Genomic DNA, 15,243 nt, shown 5'->3' on the forward strand with positions numbered 1-15,243 from the left:
GCCTTTCCCCACTGGGACAAGGCTCTTCCTGTCCATGAGAAGCACCCGCTGTTAGACAGAGAAGGAAATCGGGGGCATGCCGGGTGTTTTCTGAGCCATAGCAGAGCTTTAGCCAGAATGCACGCTATCTGTTGACTACTCTTGAGCAGCAAAGCGTGGTTTATATCCTGTGGCTCCCAGTATCTTTCTGGCAGTATACTCGTTAGTGAGCACCTGCCTAGGGGTTTAAGAATCCTGTAGCTTTAACCTAAATTTCCAATCTCTGTGAACGAATCTTTGCATACATTTGGTGGAGTTATCATTTCAGCAGGGACATGGAGTCTTACGGAAGAAGAAACCCTTGAGGGTAGTTTTGGGACAGTTTTCCTTTCCAGTTCCGAATAATACACCAGTCGTTAGGCCTGCAGCTTGGCTGGCACTGCCGTCACCTGTGCTGAACTCTGAATGCGGAGAAATTGCAGCCACAGTGCCTTTCGCTGAGTGTGGTGGGCTGAGGGTTTTATGTACCTTGTGATGCAGCTTCATGGCGTTGCCAGGCTTCGGGTTGCAGGCTGGCAGCTGCTCCGAGGTGGTGGGGTGGCCTGGAGGGCTGGGGCAGTTGGATGGACTTGACTGAAGCCTGGCCCTGCAGTTTTCATTTCCCACTGCGTGGCCTGGGGCAGTGACTGTGCCCCATGTGGTGCTTCTGCAGAATGGGGACAGGAACAGCCAGCTCAGAGGGCCGTTCAATGGTTACGTGAGCTAGTGCTCCTGAAGAACGTGGCGGCCATTGGGATAACGTCCTGCATCCCATTTGCCTGCGCTGTGCTGGGTGCTGGGGCAGCAGCGGTGGGTCAGGAGTGCTTCTGCCACACGGGCCCCTCTAGTGTAGTAGAAGGAGATGCTGTTAGTCCACGGACAGCACAGGGGAAGGTGCAGTCCATGCCGTGTGTCAGTGTGTCGCCCTGTGGTGGCCTGTGTGTTGCTGTGATGCTAGAAGCTGTCCCGTCAGTATTTCTAATACCACAGGGTCCCCCATGGTGGACAGGTTTCAGCAGAGCTTCCAGACTAAGACAGGCTAGGAAGAAAGGCTTGGAGATCTACTTAGAAAATTTAGCCAAACATTACGGATCACGATAGAACATTGTCCGACTGGCTTGCTTGGGACACGTCATCAGGAGGGATCAGTTGCTGGATGAGGACATTATGTTTGGTGAAGCAGAGGTCAGCGAGGGTGAGGAAGAACCTTGGTGAGATAGACTGACACCATAGTCACAATGATGGACTCAAACGTGCTGGCGGGTGTGAGGATGACGCAGGACCGGCAGCGTTTTGTTCCGTTGTATGTCAGGTCATGATGAGTCAGAGTTGACTCAGCGGCAGCTATCTGTCTGTCTCTGTAACGGTGCAGGCACAGAACAGGGAGGGCCTGGCCCAGGATAGGTGTTTAATAGCTGTGCGTTCCTGTTCCTTGCCAGAATACCTAAGAAGGGCCGCCCCGTGTGCCTTGACACACTGAGAGCTGAAAGGGGATTATCTCCTTTCAGACAAAACCAACTTTTCCTGTAATCAGTGATTTCTCTCAGATTTACCACTAGTAGATAAGGGGCCCGTAAGTTTAAATTATTCCTTCCAGCACCCCAGGAAAACCATTTTAAAAAAAATGATTATTATTTTTTACCACGACAGAGGAAATTAACAGTTCCTTAGCTACCAGGCATAGCAACTTGCTTAGAAAAAAAAAGCCGTTTCCCCTGCTGTGAGGGACGGGCTGGGATGCCAGCCACCTGCTGGTCAGTGGTGACTCAGTGCGGTGCTCAGGGCTGGGGGCCGTAGGGTGATTTGTGAACAAGGAGTGGGGTGGGGAGGGAAGGTAGACTGAAGCTGGAGAAGCCCTCCGTTTCTGCAGGTCTTCTGAATTAGCCATAAGCTGGGCAGGCCGGTCTACCTGCTGGAGCGTTTTTCTTTTTTTTTAAATCTATTTTATTTTTTGTTGTTGAGAATATACACAGCAGAACATATACCAATTCAACCGTTCCTACAGGTACAGTTCACTGACACTGATTACATTCTTCAAATTGTGCAACCGTTCTCACCCTCCTTTTCTGAGTGGATCCCCGCCATTAACATAACCTCACTGCCCCCTGAGGCTCCTACCTAATCTTTCCAGTAGAAGCTGTCAGTTTGAGCCCACATAGAGAGTTCTTCAAAGAAGGTAATGCTCCAGGCAGACAGACATTTCTTTACTAGTTAAGCTAAACTCTTGTTTGGTTTTCGGAAGACTTCAGGGGATTTTTTTTTGCTTTAAGGCTTAAAGATTCTCTAAGGGCAATAGTTTCAGGAGTTCATTTAGCCTCAGCGTTTTTTCTTTTTTGGAGAGCGAGAATAATCCTTGCTGCCCTCACCACTTCCCTGCGTGGCCAGGAGGCTCGGTGAGTGCATGGCCCTGGGAGCGTTTTGTGAGCTAACCTGCCCAGTGGGCTAGTTCTCATGGCACGCAGCCATGGAATGCCTGCTCTGCACATGCGCCCGGCTCTCTCCCCATGCAGGGCACCTGGTGCAGGGCTGTGTCGTGAAATAAGGTTATGAGAGCTCTGTAGAAGGAGAAGAATTCTGGTCGATAAATCTTAGTATCTACCCCAGAAAGAGCCTTATGCTGTCCCTTTAGCCACCGATGTCCATCGTAGATGCCTCTTGGAACTCAAAGACTTGGGTGGATTCCCGCCGCCCCACTTATTAGCTGTGTAACTCCTGGGCAGACTCACCTCTTTGGGCCTTGAGTCCTGCCTGGGGTTTTTGCTGTCTCCCTTGCTAAGTAATTCTGAAGAATATTGGGGTAACCTGCTTGAACTGGCCTCTCACCCAATCCATGCCTGACACAAGCTAACTCACCCTGTAATTCCTTCTGGCTCGCCCCCCGGAGCCTCTTAAGGCAGAAGAGGGGCCGTGGGAATGGGGCAGCCGCTTGTGTCAGTTTTCAGCTGCTGTGTGACCTGTCCTCACACACTTGGCAGCTGGAAACAACACACACGTGGCACCTCGCTGTTTCTGTGGGCCAGGAGTCTGCGCGTTTCAGCTGGGTCCTCTGCTCCAACTCCCATGCAGCTAGATCAGAGTGTTGGCTGGGCCGTGTCCTCACATCACCTGGAGGATTGAGGAGGGAAAGACTCACTTCCGAGCTGCCTCAAGTGGTTGGCAGAATTCCTTTTTCTGTAGCCATATGACTGAGGTCCCCGTTTTCTTGCGAGCTGTTAGTCGGGGACCTCTCTCAGCATCTAGAGGCCACTCACGGGTCCTTGATATATGGCGCCTCCACAACATGGCAGTGTGCTCCCTCCAGGCCAGCAGGGGAGCCCCTGTTGCTGTGTGTCCTTTTTAAGGGCTCACCTGATTAGGTCAGACCCTCCCAGGGTATGCTCCCTTTTGATTGACTCAAAGGTTAGGGACCTTCATGACATCTGCAGACCCCTTCGCCTTTGTATATAGCATAATCTGGTCATGATGCTCACATGTTCGTTGTCGTTAGGTGCCATTGAGTCGGTTCTGACTCATAGTGACCCCGTGTATAACAGAACAGAACATTGTCCAGTCCTGCACCATCCTCACAATCATTGCTGCAGCCACTGTGTCAGTCCATCTTGTTGAGGGTCTTCCTTTTTGCCATACTTTTCCCAGCATGATGTCTTTCTCCAGGGACTGATGCCACCTGACAACATGTCCAAAGTATGTGAGACATAGTCTCACCATCCTTGCTTCTAAGGAGCAGTCTGGTTGTACGTTCTGGTTGTTCACACGCAAGGGGAAGGAATTACACAGGGTGTGTACACCAGGAGCGCTCACCTGCAGCTGACCTGGGAGGGGGCAGGGGTGGGCAGCCACCACCTTCTCTCAGAGTCTTAGTGGGAGGGCAGGGGGGTCACGCCGTCTGCCACTCACAGCTGACCCCAGGGCCGTCGTCCTAAGTGGCCAGCCTCTGTACCGAGAAGAGTGCTGTCTGGATGGAGGGTGGTTTTGTGAGGCTGCATCTGGCATGCCTGTGCGAACATGACATGCCAAAGACTGTGAGAAACTTCGCTCACGTTGCCGTCAGCAGGCAGTGATGACTTGCTTTGCTTTGCTTCAGAGAAAGCTAGTGGAAAGACCAGTTTCTGGTCGCTTATTTCAAGGTGATTATAACACCTACTGCCTCGTTGGAAAAGTAAATTGCCAGAGGGATAATCTGAAACCAGGTGAAATGTGCAAAAGTACCAGCTGACCCGTGAATTCTCTGGTGTGTGTATATTTTAGAGTTCCAGTGGGTTCAGGGCGACGTATGTGAGGTCCAGCTGATGGTGTACAACCCCATGCCATTTGAACTCCGAGTCGAAAACATGGTACGTATCACCAGTAATCTCACCCTTTCGGGCTAAAACGCCAACTCACCATTAAAATATGTTTTCTGCTGAATATTTGAGGGCACACATTCTATACTATATGTTTATTTTATATTTGTTTTGCCCAAAATTGTAAGCTTTCTGTGGGAGAGGATGATGTTTTGTTCCTGTGTCATCGGTGCCTAGCGCAGCGCTTGGCACGTGGCGGGAACTCAGCAGATGTCTGAATCGGCCAACAGCGAAACCTATGATTTGAGCACAGACCAAACTTATGGCTGTAAGATCTGAGGTTATCGTTTTGAAGTTGACACGAGATTAGCACAGGTTTGCTTTTTGCCTGCTCCCCAGTAATCTCAGCGTTGTTTTGTTGCTGCACGATGTTAAGATGACCAAGGCCCAAGGAAGGCAGCAGCTCTGGGATAAGAGAAGGAATACTGCATGACTGCTGTGAGGCTCCTCTTGGGTTTGAAATCCTGATGTCCTGGTTCTGTGTAGAGGGGGACGTTGAAGAGGCACTTCGTAGTAGCAGCCATCAGAACTACTCACCCGGTTCCACGGTCAGTGGGAAGGAGCTTTGTAATGGCTTGCCAAGCAAATCCCATCGTTCCAGAGCCAGCCACCCACCCAGCCGCCCACCTGGGTTCCATCGTCAGACCTGCTGTGTTACTTTTCAGTGACATGCAAAGGTGCTGTTAGAGCGGCAGACATTTTCCTGTAGGTCCTCACGACCGGTGTGCAGAGTTAGAGGCATGTCGTTGATGCGCGCACCAGATATTTTGCTGGTTGCCCTGGCATTTGTCAGTAATTAGCACGTGTTACTTTTCAGCCAGATAAAAATGAAAGCTGCCTTCTAAGAAAAAAATGTGTAGCAAAGAGCAGCAGGCATATGGTACTCTAGCCACTTTGGGGAAAATTCTCTAAACAACTATTGTTACCTGTTTAGGCCAAGAGACAGGAAGGCCCTGGACTGGCTGACCCGACCCACAGTGCTGGTGGTGGGGGTGATGTCCTCCAGGCCAGGGACCCTCTGTCTCATTCACCATCAAACACAGTGTCTGGTACATATTGAATTGGAATGAATCCATACTCCGTAGACGGGCTGAAGGCATATGAGCTGGTGATCTATTTTTTACCTTTTATTTCTTTTTGCTTATAAATTAAACATTTCATTTTTTCTTTGTGTTTGCATTCCCATTTGGTAAAATGACAGAACAAAACAAGCAGGGCTGATATCAAGATGGAACTGTTGGTTATCACCTGAAATACCTGCCGTGCACTTTCCATTTCAAGGCTGTCTTGTCTGAATCGCAATTTTAGACTGTCTCTAAAATTCTCTGTCCTTCACTTGCCACAGGGCCTCCTCACCAGTGGAGTGGAGTTCGAATCTCTCCCTGCAGCACTTTCCCTGCCAGCCGAGTCTGGACTATACCCAGTGACCCTCGTCGGGGTCCCGCAGACGACGGGGACCATCACCGTGCACGGTAAGGGTTGATTGCTGTCTGATTTCAGTTCAGCTCACTGTCGTATTGCCAGTGCCTGGCCATGCCCCACGAAGAGGGCTCTCGGAGCCTGTGGCCCTGCCCCTGCTGACCCCCTAGTCTCTTCAGCCCTCCCGTCCCCCCACTTACACTCGGTCTCATAGAGCTCCTTTCAGTTCTGGAACATTCTGTGTAGCCTGGTCTTCGCTTGTGTGCTGCCTTCTCTCTGTTCTCTGCGTCCCTGCCCTGCCCGGTGCCATGTGAAGCTCTGAGCACCATCCTCCTTCACACCCCTCACTGCAGTTGCTCACTTGCTGCCTCATCTGCCTTCTTCAGCTGGATCCTCAGTGCTTAGCCCACAGTGTGGCACACAGTAGGCCTTCAGCAGGTGTTTGTTGGCTGAAAGAGCAAACATTCCTGGAGGTCTGTGTGTGAAAAGCTGACACTCAGCACTGGGGTGTTGTGTGGAGTGAGACGCAGGCCTGTGCCAGGATTGAAGGAGACAGGCATCATAACGAGGGTGTATGCAGGCGCCGAGGTGGGGTATAGAGGAGAGGGCCTGCCCAGCAAGGAGCAGGCTCAGAGGGCTTCCCAGAGTCAGTGACCCTGAGACCTTGGAGGACAATGGGAGTTATCCACATGAACAGGATGGCACTGAGGGGGGTGGTAAGCAGGGCGCAGAAGGGGCTCTGGGCAGAAAGAACAGCTTGTACAAAGACCTGGTGGTAAGAGAGAACATGGTGCATTTTAGGGGAGCTGTGGGTGCTTTGGGGCCCTGGTGATACAGTGGTAAAAAGCTCAGCTGCTAACCAAAAGGTCAGCAGTTCAAATCCACCAGCTACTCCTCGGAAATCTTATGGGGTGGTTCTACTCTATCCTACTGGGTCGCTATGATTCGGAATCTGCTCGATGGCAACGGGTTTCTTTTTTTTTTGGTGGCTGCTTCAGAGTAGATGGTGTGAGACTGGAGAGTTGCTGACGGTCAATCTAGAAGAGGCTCGTAGATGGTGTGAGACTGGGGAGTTGCTGACGGTTAATCTAGAAGAGGCTCATAGATGGTGTGAAGCTGGGGAGTTGCTGACGGTCAATCTAGAAGAGGCTTGTAGATGGTGTGAGACTGGGGAGTTGCTGATGGTCAATCTAGAAGAGGCTCATAGATGGTGTGAAGCTGGGGAGTTGCTGACGGTCGATCTAGAAGAGGCTCATAGATGGTGTGAAGCTGGGGAGTTGCTGACGGCCGATCTAGAAGAGGCTCATAGATGGCGTGAGGCTGGGGAGTTGGCTGACGGCCGATCTAGAAGAGGCTTGTAGATGGCGTGAGGCTGGGGAGTTGCTGACGGCCGATCTAGAAGAGGCTTGTAGATGGCGTGAGGCTGGGGAGTTGCTGACGGCCGATCTAGAAGAGGCTTGTAGATGGCGTGAGGCTGGGGAGTTGCTGACGGCTGATCTAGAAGAGGCTTGTACATCCTGCTGCAGGACACAGACTCTGCCCCGTGGCAGTTGTTGGAGCAGGAGAGACCCAGTCAGTGCCCCCCACCTTGCCCCTCCCCCTGGCTGCTCTCCTGGAGAATGGGCTGGACAGAGGCCAAGACTGGGGACAGGAGAGCTAGGAGGAAGCTTCAGTGACAACCCAGGTGGAGAACGACAGAGGGGCAACCACAGGTGTGGCTGGGACATGGCGCAGAGGGACAGGTGATCGAGGAAGCAGCAAGGGTTGTGGGCTTGACTCAGAAGAGCACACAGGTGACCAGGCATCGTCAGGAACGTGTGGTCAGCGATGGCATGGGAGCCCACCAACTCCTGTCCAGCCGATTGTCCTGTGTGTGAGGTTGCAGGGCTGGCCTTGTGTTGTCAGACACTACAAGGTGTACGCACAGAACTTCTGCCACCAGGGTTTAGTTTATGGGCAGTCATTCTCAGCAGTGGGTTAGAAAGGAAATTGATGGATTTTATTAAGAGTTGCAAAATGAAGGTGGCTTGACAGATAAAACCACATTTCCAGCACATTTTGTAGAAGGAAAAGTACGAGAGGCATTAGGGCCAGAGGTGGGGTTTTTGGGGGGGGAGGGGGTTGTTAGCAAGTTCAGTGAAACGGAACACTGCTCAGCCAGTAGGAGAAACGAAGTCTCGATACATGCCAAAGTAAGGATGGAGCTTGAAGACGTTACACTGAGTGAAATAAGTCAGCCCCAAAAGGACAAATACTGTATGACCTGGCGTACATAAAAAGACAAGAAAAGGCCAATGTACAGAGAGCAGAGTTTACCAGTGGTCACCGGGGGCGGGAGGGAGGCGGAGGGGGAGGTTAGTGGTGATGGAAAAATTGCATTGATTAAGGGTAGGGTTGCACATCCGGTTATTGTAATTGCTGTCAGTAAGTTGTACACCCGTAAGAAAGTGAACTGGCAAAAGTTGTGTGATAAATACATTTACTACAATGACCAAAAAAAAAAAAAAAAAGGAGCAGCTGCTGAGGCTGCTTATGTACAGCCAAATACTTCATAGGATTCGTTTCCTTAGTTTGGAGGTTTAAGGTCATGGTTTCATGGGATATCCCAGTTAATTGGCTTAGTAGTTTAGTGCTTCTGTTCTACCTCCCAGTTCACTGCGTAGTACCTAGGGTCTTAAAAGCTTGTAAGCGGCCATCCAAGGCCCAACAATTGGTGTCTCTTTGCCTGGGACAGTACAGGAAGGAGGAGAGTCAGGAACAGGAGGAGGATACGGAATGTGTGGCTGTTGCTTCCATGAACAACTGGCTCCTTTGCCGTGAGACCAGAAGAACTGGACGGTGTCCAGCTACCATTACTGAACATTTCGATCAAAGAGTCCATACAACAATCCTGATCAAAAGGGAGAAAATGTAGAACAGAACTGAAATTCTCATGGATTCCAGACTTCCTGGAGCCATGGAGGGTGGATGAACACCTGAAACTATTGTCCTGAGAGAATCTTTAAACCTTAAACCAAAAATATCCTCTGAAATTTTCTTAAAACGAAACAGTAGTTCAGCTTATCTAGTAAAAAAGGCCTGTCTTGAGCATTATGCTCTTTTAAGGACCCGCTGTATGGGATCAAACTGACAACAACAACTTGAAAGATTAGATGGGAACCTGGGGGGCAGTGAGTTTATGTTAATGAGGGAGGAACAACTCAGAAAAGGTGGGTTGCACATCTCAAAGAATGTAATCAACGTCACTGGATCGTATATGTAGAAACTGTTGAATCGGTGTATGTTTTGTTGTGTATATTCTCAAAAACAACAACAAAATACATTTTAAAAAGAGACAGTCTTTTAAGACATGCTTTAGAAAGAAGGAACTGTGGGTGCTGTGAAGTGGAGTTGTTTTAAGTTGAGAGACCAGCTTCAAGCTGGCAGAAGGTGAAGAGGCGAGCTGATGGGGCCTTCTTCACCCTGGAGGTAGTAGCGTGCTTCTCTAGGTCATGGGTGACAGTTTAATATGAAGGCAGAGACGCTGTCACGCTAGGCATTTAGCCGTCGGGCATTGTTTAATTTTGTTACATGGTGAATGTTGTTTGTAGTAATTATCTGTCGGTATTTCAAAAGCCATTTTAATGCTTTGCTTAAACAATTTCAAGTGCTTGTTTAACCGGCGGACTGTTTGTTTTTTCTGAAATGCTTGGAAAATTTGCTAATCTTAAATTATAGTACTTGTGCTCTTGTGACAGATTTGCCATTTCCCGTAGCAGTTATAATAATAATTGGCTCTTGAACTTTCATCTCTCAAGAGAAGATTTTGAAGCATTTTTCAAATAGTCATTAAGTCACATTATATCCTGGAAAGGAGCGTTGACTATCAGTCTCACTTTACAGATGCAAAAATTTGAAAAGCAAATTAGAAAAGGGCTGAGATACTAATTTTTAAGTTGTGTGGAGATTTGTGATTTACGAAGCCTTTCACAAACACACTTTGATCTGGACCCAGTCAGTGGTGTGAGATAGGAATGCAGGCCCTATTACCATCTCCATTTTACACAGACTGAAATCAGCGTCTTCAGGGCTGAGTGTGGGAGCTCTCGGTGAGAGCCAGCAAGCCATGGGGCTGGGATGCGAACTTAGGACCTCTGGGGAGGACCCCTCTGCGCTCCTCACGACTTGGCTGCCTGCAGCGGTGGGCCTGAGGCGCCCAACCTTCTGGATGGCATGAGGATTTCATTTTGTTTTCCAGGTTACCACACCACGGTCTTTGGTGTCTTCAGCGACTGCTTATTGGACAACCTTCCGGGAGTCAAGACCAGTGGCTCCTCCGTCGAGGTCATCCCCGCTCTGCCCAGACTGCAGATCAGCACGTCTTTACCCAGGTACGGTGCTGAGAGGACTCAGGCATCCAGTTGTGACAAGAGAGGGCACTGAGAATATCCTTTACTTAGGCTTTTTCTTTTTTGGGGGCACAAAGAATCTGAGTTAACCTGAGAGTCTTATGACCAGAATATGAGTGAAGGATTTCTTTAACATGGTCAGCTGTCAATATGCTTTGCTTAAAGTGAACTGGAATAAAGTTGAAGTCTTTCTTACCAAAGCAGAATAAAATGTGAAATTCGCCTTTGGAATCATAATTTTTGTGAAAACAGTTTAGGTTTTAGGAAATGTAAGAAAAACCTGATTTTTTAAAAATAATTTTCTCTCTTTTTTTAAGCATTGCTGTTGTTGTTGGGTGCTATTGAATTGATTCCAACCCCATGTGACAGAGTAGAACTGCCCCGGAGGGTTCTCTCGGCTGTAGAGTCTCTAGGAGTTTAATCTTTACGGGAGTAGACTGCCAGGCCGTTCTTCCGTGGTACTGCTGCATGGGTTTGAACCTCTAATCTGTGGTTAGCAGCTGAGTGCTTAACTGTTTGTACCACCAGGGCTCCTCCCCGCCCCCAACCCCGTTAGCATTTTAGGAAAGCATCAAGAAGAAAGGGGGGAAAGTCATAGCAGCTCCAAGGCAATTCCTGTTAATACTTTGTGGTATTCCTTTCCTTCCAATTTTTACCCGTTTTTTAATATGTTTGAATAGCTGAGATCATACTACATTATACGCGGTATCATAGATTACTTTTTGCATGACAGCGTAGCAGTAAGTTTTTCTGCATGCTTTTACAAATTCTTGAAAAATTCAATTTAATGGGTTTAGAAAAGTGCATCATCAAGCTATCTCAGCGTGTAACCTCGTTCATTCCTTTGCTGTTGCAATTGGGGATGGTCTCAATTTTTGCTCTTATGAACAATTCTTTAGCAGATATGCTTTTGGCTATTTTTATGAAAAGTGTCTTGGGGTTTTCTGAAATGTTTTAAAGCCTAGCCCTATGTGTACTGAACCCTTTCCAGGCGCCAGGTGCTAGGTTGTCACAGTAGACTGGAGACTCACGGTGCCTGCCTTCCCAGCAGGTTACTGTCAAGTGGGAGAAAGGGACAAGCAGCCATGTAATCACTGTCCAGTATTGCTGGGACTCGGGTGGGGTTCCGTACAGCGTGCTGTGGGGGTCACAGGGGCCCAGGGAGGTCACAGAGGATGCAGGGAAGACTTCCTCCAGGAAGTGACATCAGTGTGATATGAGGTGGAAGTGGGGGGCTTAACCCTCCCAGATAGGTGGGTGGGTGGGAGGGCTTTCTAAGGGAGAGCTGTGTGTGAGAAAGCCCAGAATGAGGGAAAGCATTATGTGGTTGGTTGGGAACAAAATGAAGCTCCACAAAAATTAACTCAAAAGGGACCATAGATCCTAATGTAAGGTCTAAAAGGAGAAAATTTTTACAAGAAAACATAGGAGAGAATTTTGTTGACCTTCGTTTAGGTAAAGAGGTCTCTCATGAGGTACTAAAAGCAGAGTCCATAAAAGAAAACACTGATGAACTGGACTTCATTAAAATGAAAAACTTCTGAAAAACCTCAAAAGATACTGTTAGGAAAATGAGAAAACAGCCACAGCCCCGGGGAAGGCATTTGCAAAGCACGCGTCTGATACAGGACTCGTATTTGCAATACGTGAGGAATTCTTCAAGCTCAATAACGAGAAGATAAATGACCCAAGTGACCAACAGGCAGGTCAGAAATGCTGAAGTGACCCCTTTATTTGAGGGGAATAATTCTAAAATGCCACTGGTCCCTTTTTCTTGTTTTTTTTTTATTAATCATTATGATTATTCCTGTCATTTTAGATCCGCTCACTCATTGCAGCCTTCCTCCGGTGATGAAGTATCTGCTAATGTGTCTGTCCAGCTTTACAACGGGGAGACCCAGCAGCTGGTCATTAAGCTAGAAAATATTGGGACGGAGGCTTTGGAGAAACTGGAAGTCACCTCAAAGATCCTCACGACAAAAGGTAGGCGCTTGAAGCAGCTTTGCCCCCAGAAATGTTTACCTTCTTTATTGCAGAAGAGACACCCTTTTATTTATTTAAATTTTATTTATTTTGTTGTTGTTGAAAACATACACAGCAGACCATACACCAGTTCAGCAGATTCTGCATGTGCAGTGCAGTGACATTGATCACATTCTCCGAGCTGTGCAATCATTCTCACCCTTCTTCTCAGAGTTGTTCTGCCCCCGTTGACATACACCCACTGCCCCGAGGTTGCTGTCTAACCTTTTGAGTTGCCGTGGTCAGTTTGATCCCCAGAAGAGACACTTTCAGTAACCAGTGTTCAGAAAATCTAAAAGCTTCTCTCACTTTTGTTTTAATGCCTCGGAAGTTGGCACACCAGTTAGGCACAAAGACGCTGGGACAGAGACTCCCCCTGCGTGTCTCTGTGCTCTTCATGGTGTCTGGGCACACATCACATCCTCAGGAAAGATAATTTAGAATGGATAAATGAGAGAAGGCGTTAGCAGAGACAGAAGCATCACTGTCTGGGGTCCATCCCCTCTTCCTCTGGTCTAGTGTTCCCTACAGGCTCAACACTGAGGGTCTGTGAGCCCCTCTGAAGGGCAGGTACAGTGTCTCCTAGCTCCGAGGCACATGTAACTCGTGGTCAAAAGACTTCTGTTGAGATTTTTTCCTCACAGTTTACTAGCTCTCTGTTCTTGGGAAACTGTCTTGTTGCGCCTCAGTTTCCTCATGGGTAAATAGGGGGAGCAGTGCTTACCATGTAAGAGTTGTTAACGAAAGTTAACTGAGGTAACATGTGGCCGAATACCTCCATACTAGGGGTCAGAAGAAACCGGTTGCATTACTTAGCCATAAAGAGAAGTGAAGTCCTGATACATGCTACAACATGGGTGAACACTGACAACTATGCCCAGTGAAATGTCAGTTACAAAGGGACAAATACTGTGTGATTCCACTTATAGGAAGTGTCTGGAATAGGCAGGGAGCCTTGGTGGCACAATGGTTAAGTGCTCGGCTGCTAACTAAAGAGTTGGCAGCGCAAATCCACCAGCTGCTCCTTGGAAACCCTGTGGGGCAGTTCTATTATGTCCTACAGGGTCGCTATGAGTCAGAATCGACTTGATGGTTAATTTAATAAAGTCAGAGAAATGACGCAGACCAAGGAGACCAGACAGAGAGACAGGACAGGGGGCAGGCTGGCACGACTTGGAAATATTACCTGTTTCTGATGGAGGAGTGAGGCAAACCGGGCCTGCAGTGGGGTTTAGCTGGTTCTGGTGAAGGAAACGCTTATGCAACTTCCGGGCGGGAGGGTGCCCTCTGCATGCTAACTAATGCCATTATAATGGGAAAAACCAAGTGGAATAAGTGTTCATTAGAGGTAAAGCCAGGGACACCTGGTTGCTCCTACCTTGAGGGAAGGTCCAGGGAAAGTTGGGAGAATTTCCAAGAATTATGCCATGAAGGGAGGTGTTTCGATTGTGTAAGATTGTCTTAAAAAGCAAAGATGTCACTTTGAAGACTAAGGTTTGCCTCACCCAAGGCATGATGTCTTCGGTTGCCTCATATGCATGTGAAAGCTGGACAATGAATAGAGAAGGCCAAAAAAGAATTGATGCCTTTGAATTGCTGTGTTGACAAAGAATACTGAATATATCAGGGACTGCTTTTTGCCAGAAGAACAAACAAATCTGTCTTGGAAGAAGTATAGCTAGGCTGCCCCTTAGAAGCAAGGATGGCGAGACTTCGTCTCACGTACTTTGAGCATGTTATCAGGAGGGACTAGTTCCTGGAGAAGGACATCATGGTTGGTAAAGTAGAGGGTCAGCAAAAGAGAGAAGGACCCTCATTGAGATGGACTGACACAGTGGCTGCAACGGTGGGCTCAAACGTAGCAACGGTTGTGAGGAAGGCACGGGACCAGGCAGTGTTTCGCTCTCTTGTACGTAGGGTTGCTATGGGTCAGAACCGACCTGATGGCACCTGACAACAACAGCAACAAGAAGGGCTTAGTTGGAGCCTATGGAGCTTGACAGAGGACCTCAGGTTACCTTGTCTGCCTGTATTCCTCCCTCTGATTTTGGTCGTCACCGGTGTGTGCAGGAAAAGAACACAGATCTGCACATCCTCACCCCTGCCTGTGCCTCTTCTGGAAGGAGCCTTGCACGGGCTCATTCTTCTAGTGGCCCATGTGACTTGTCTGGTCTGGAGCCGCCTGGCAGCCTGTTGTGTAGAGTTCATTGCCGGCTCATACTTTGGCTCAGGGGTGGGTGTGCCCAGAGCTAGAAGTAGACCCAGCTGAGTCCACCGCAGGTTGTCAGTAGACATTAATTTTATTTTTTATGGTCTTCCATCCTTTCCCTTCTTTCTGCTATTTTCTTCCTCTTCCCCTCCAATGCTGAGCACATGATAGGTGATAGTTTTTGATTGCTTGAAGCCATAGTGGCAAATGGCTATACGTAAAGAGTTATGTTAAAAATGAAAGGAAGCAGCTCCCCCTCCCCTACCCCCAGGAGTGGTTCTGGAACTCACCACAGGCTTCACCTGAGCCCCGAGGAGACCCCAGGGGTAAGTGAGCCAGGCGTGGGGCTGGGGCAGGACCCTTTGGAGGTTGAAGGTGACAGAAGAGAGGTGTTTTTATTCTACTGCCCTCTCTTGAAACCTCCCCAAAGTCACAAAGTGTGAAAAGTATTGACAATAAGATCGCTCCCCATGAAACAAGGCAAATTTCCCAACCCCACAGGAGGATGCACTGGCTGACAGCCCTGTGAGGGTCGGGGTAGGGGCTGGGGCAGTGAGGGCCTGGGCAGCGAGGGCCTGGGCAGCGAGGGCTGGGGCAGTGAGGGCCTGGGCAGGAGCTGTCTTCTCTGCCTAGGGCTTTGGCCAGAAAGTGTGGCCAGAGGGCGGGCAGGCAGCACAGTGCCTGGAAGCCCTTAGTGGTTGTTTTTTTAATTAAATCTAGGTCAACGGTGGCAAGGCAATTGATGGGCAAGGGCAGGAGGCCATGGAGACAGCAGCTTTTAGTGCTTAGTTCAGGGATCCTGTGTCTTAGAAGCTTTACTGTGGCCTCAACCACTTTTTGAACA

At 48.8% G+C, this 15,243-nt stretch overlaps 1 protein-coding gene across 4 annotated transcripts in view; it reads left to right on the top strand.

The window, feature by feature from the left end:
• TRAPPC9 (trafficking protein particle complex subunit 9) overlaps window positions 1-15,243 on the top strand; it is a 652,210-nt gene that overhangs the window by 140,841 nt on the left and 496,126 nt on the right. For all 4 annotated transcript variants that reach the window (XM_049853997.1, XM_049853999.1, XM_049853998.1 and 1 more), the window contains 4 exons: window positions 4,267-4,352; window positions 5,707-5,833; window positions 10,018-10,150; window positions 11,988-12,151. In XM_049853997.1, coding sequence (XP_049709954.1) covers window positions 4,267-4,352; window positions 5,707-5,833; window positions 10,018-10,150; window positions 11,988-12,151 — 510 coding nt within the window. The remainder of the gene's footprint in view (window positions 1-4,266; window positions 4,353-5,706; window positions 5,834-10,017; window positions 10,151-11,987; window positions 12,152-15,243) is intronic.

This window comes from Elephas maximus, chromosome 15 (assembly GCF_024166365.1).
Source record: "Elephas maximus indicus isolate mEleMax1 chromosome 15, mEleMax1 primary haplotype, whole genome shotgun sequence".
Classification (NCBI taxonomy): Eukaryota; Metazoa; Chordata; class Mammalia; order Proboscidea; family Elephantidae; genus Elephas; species Elephas maximus.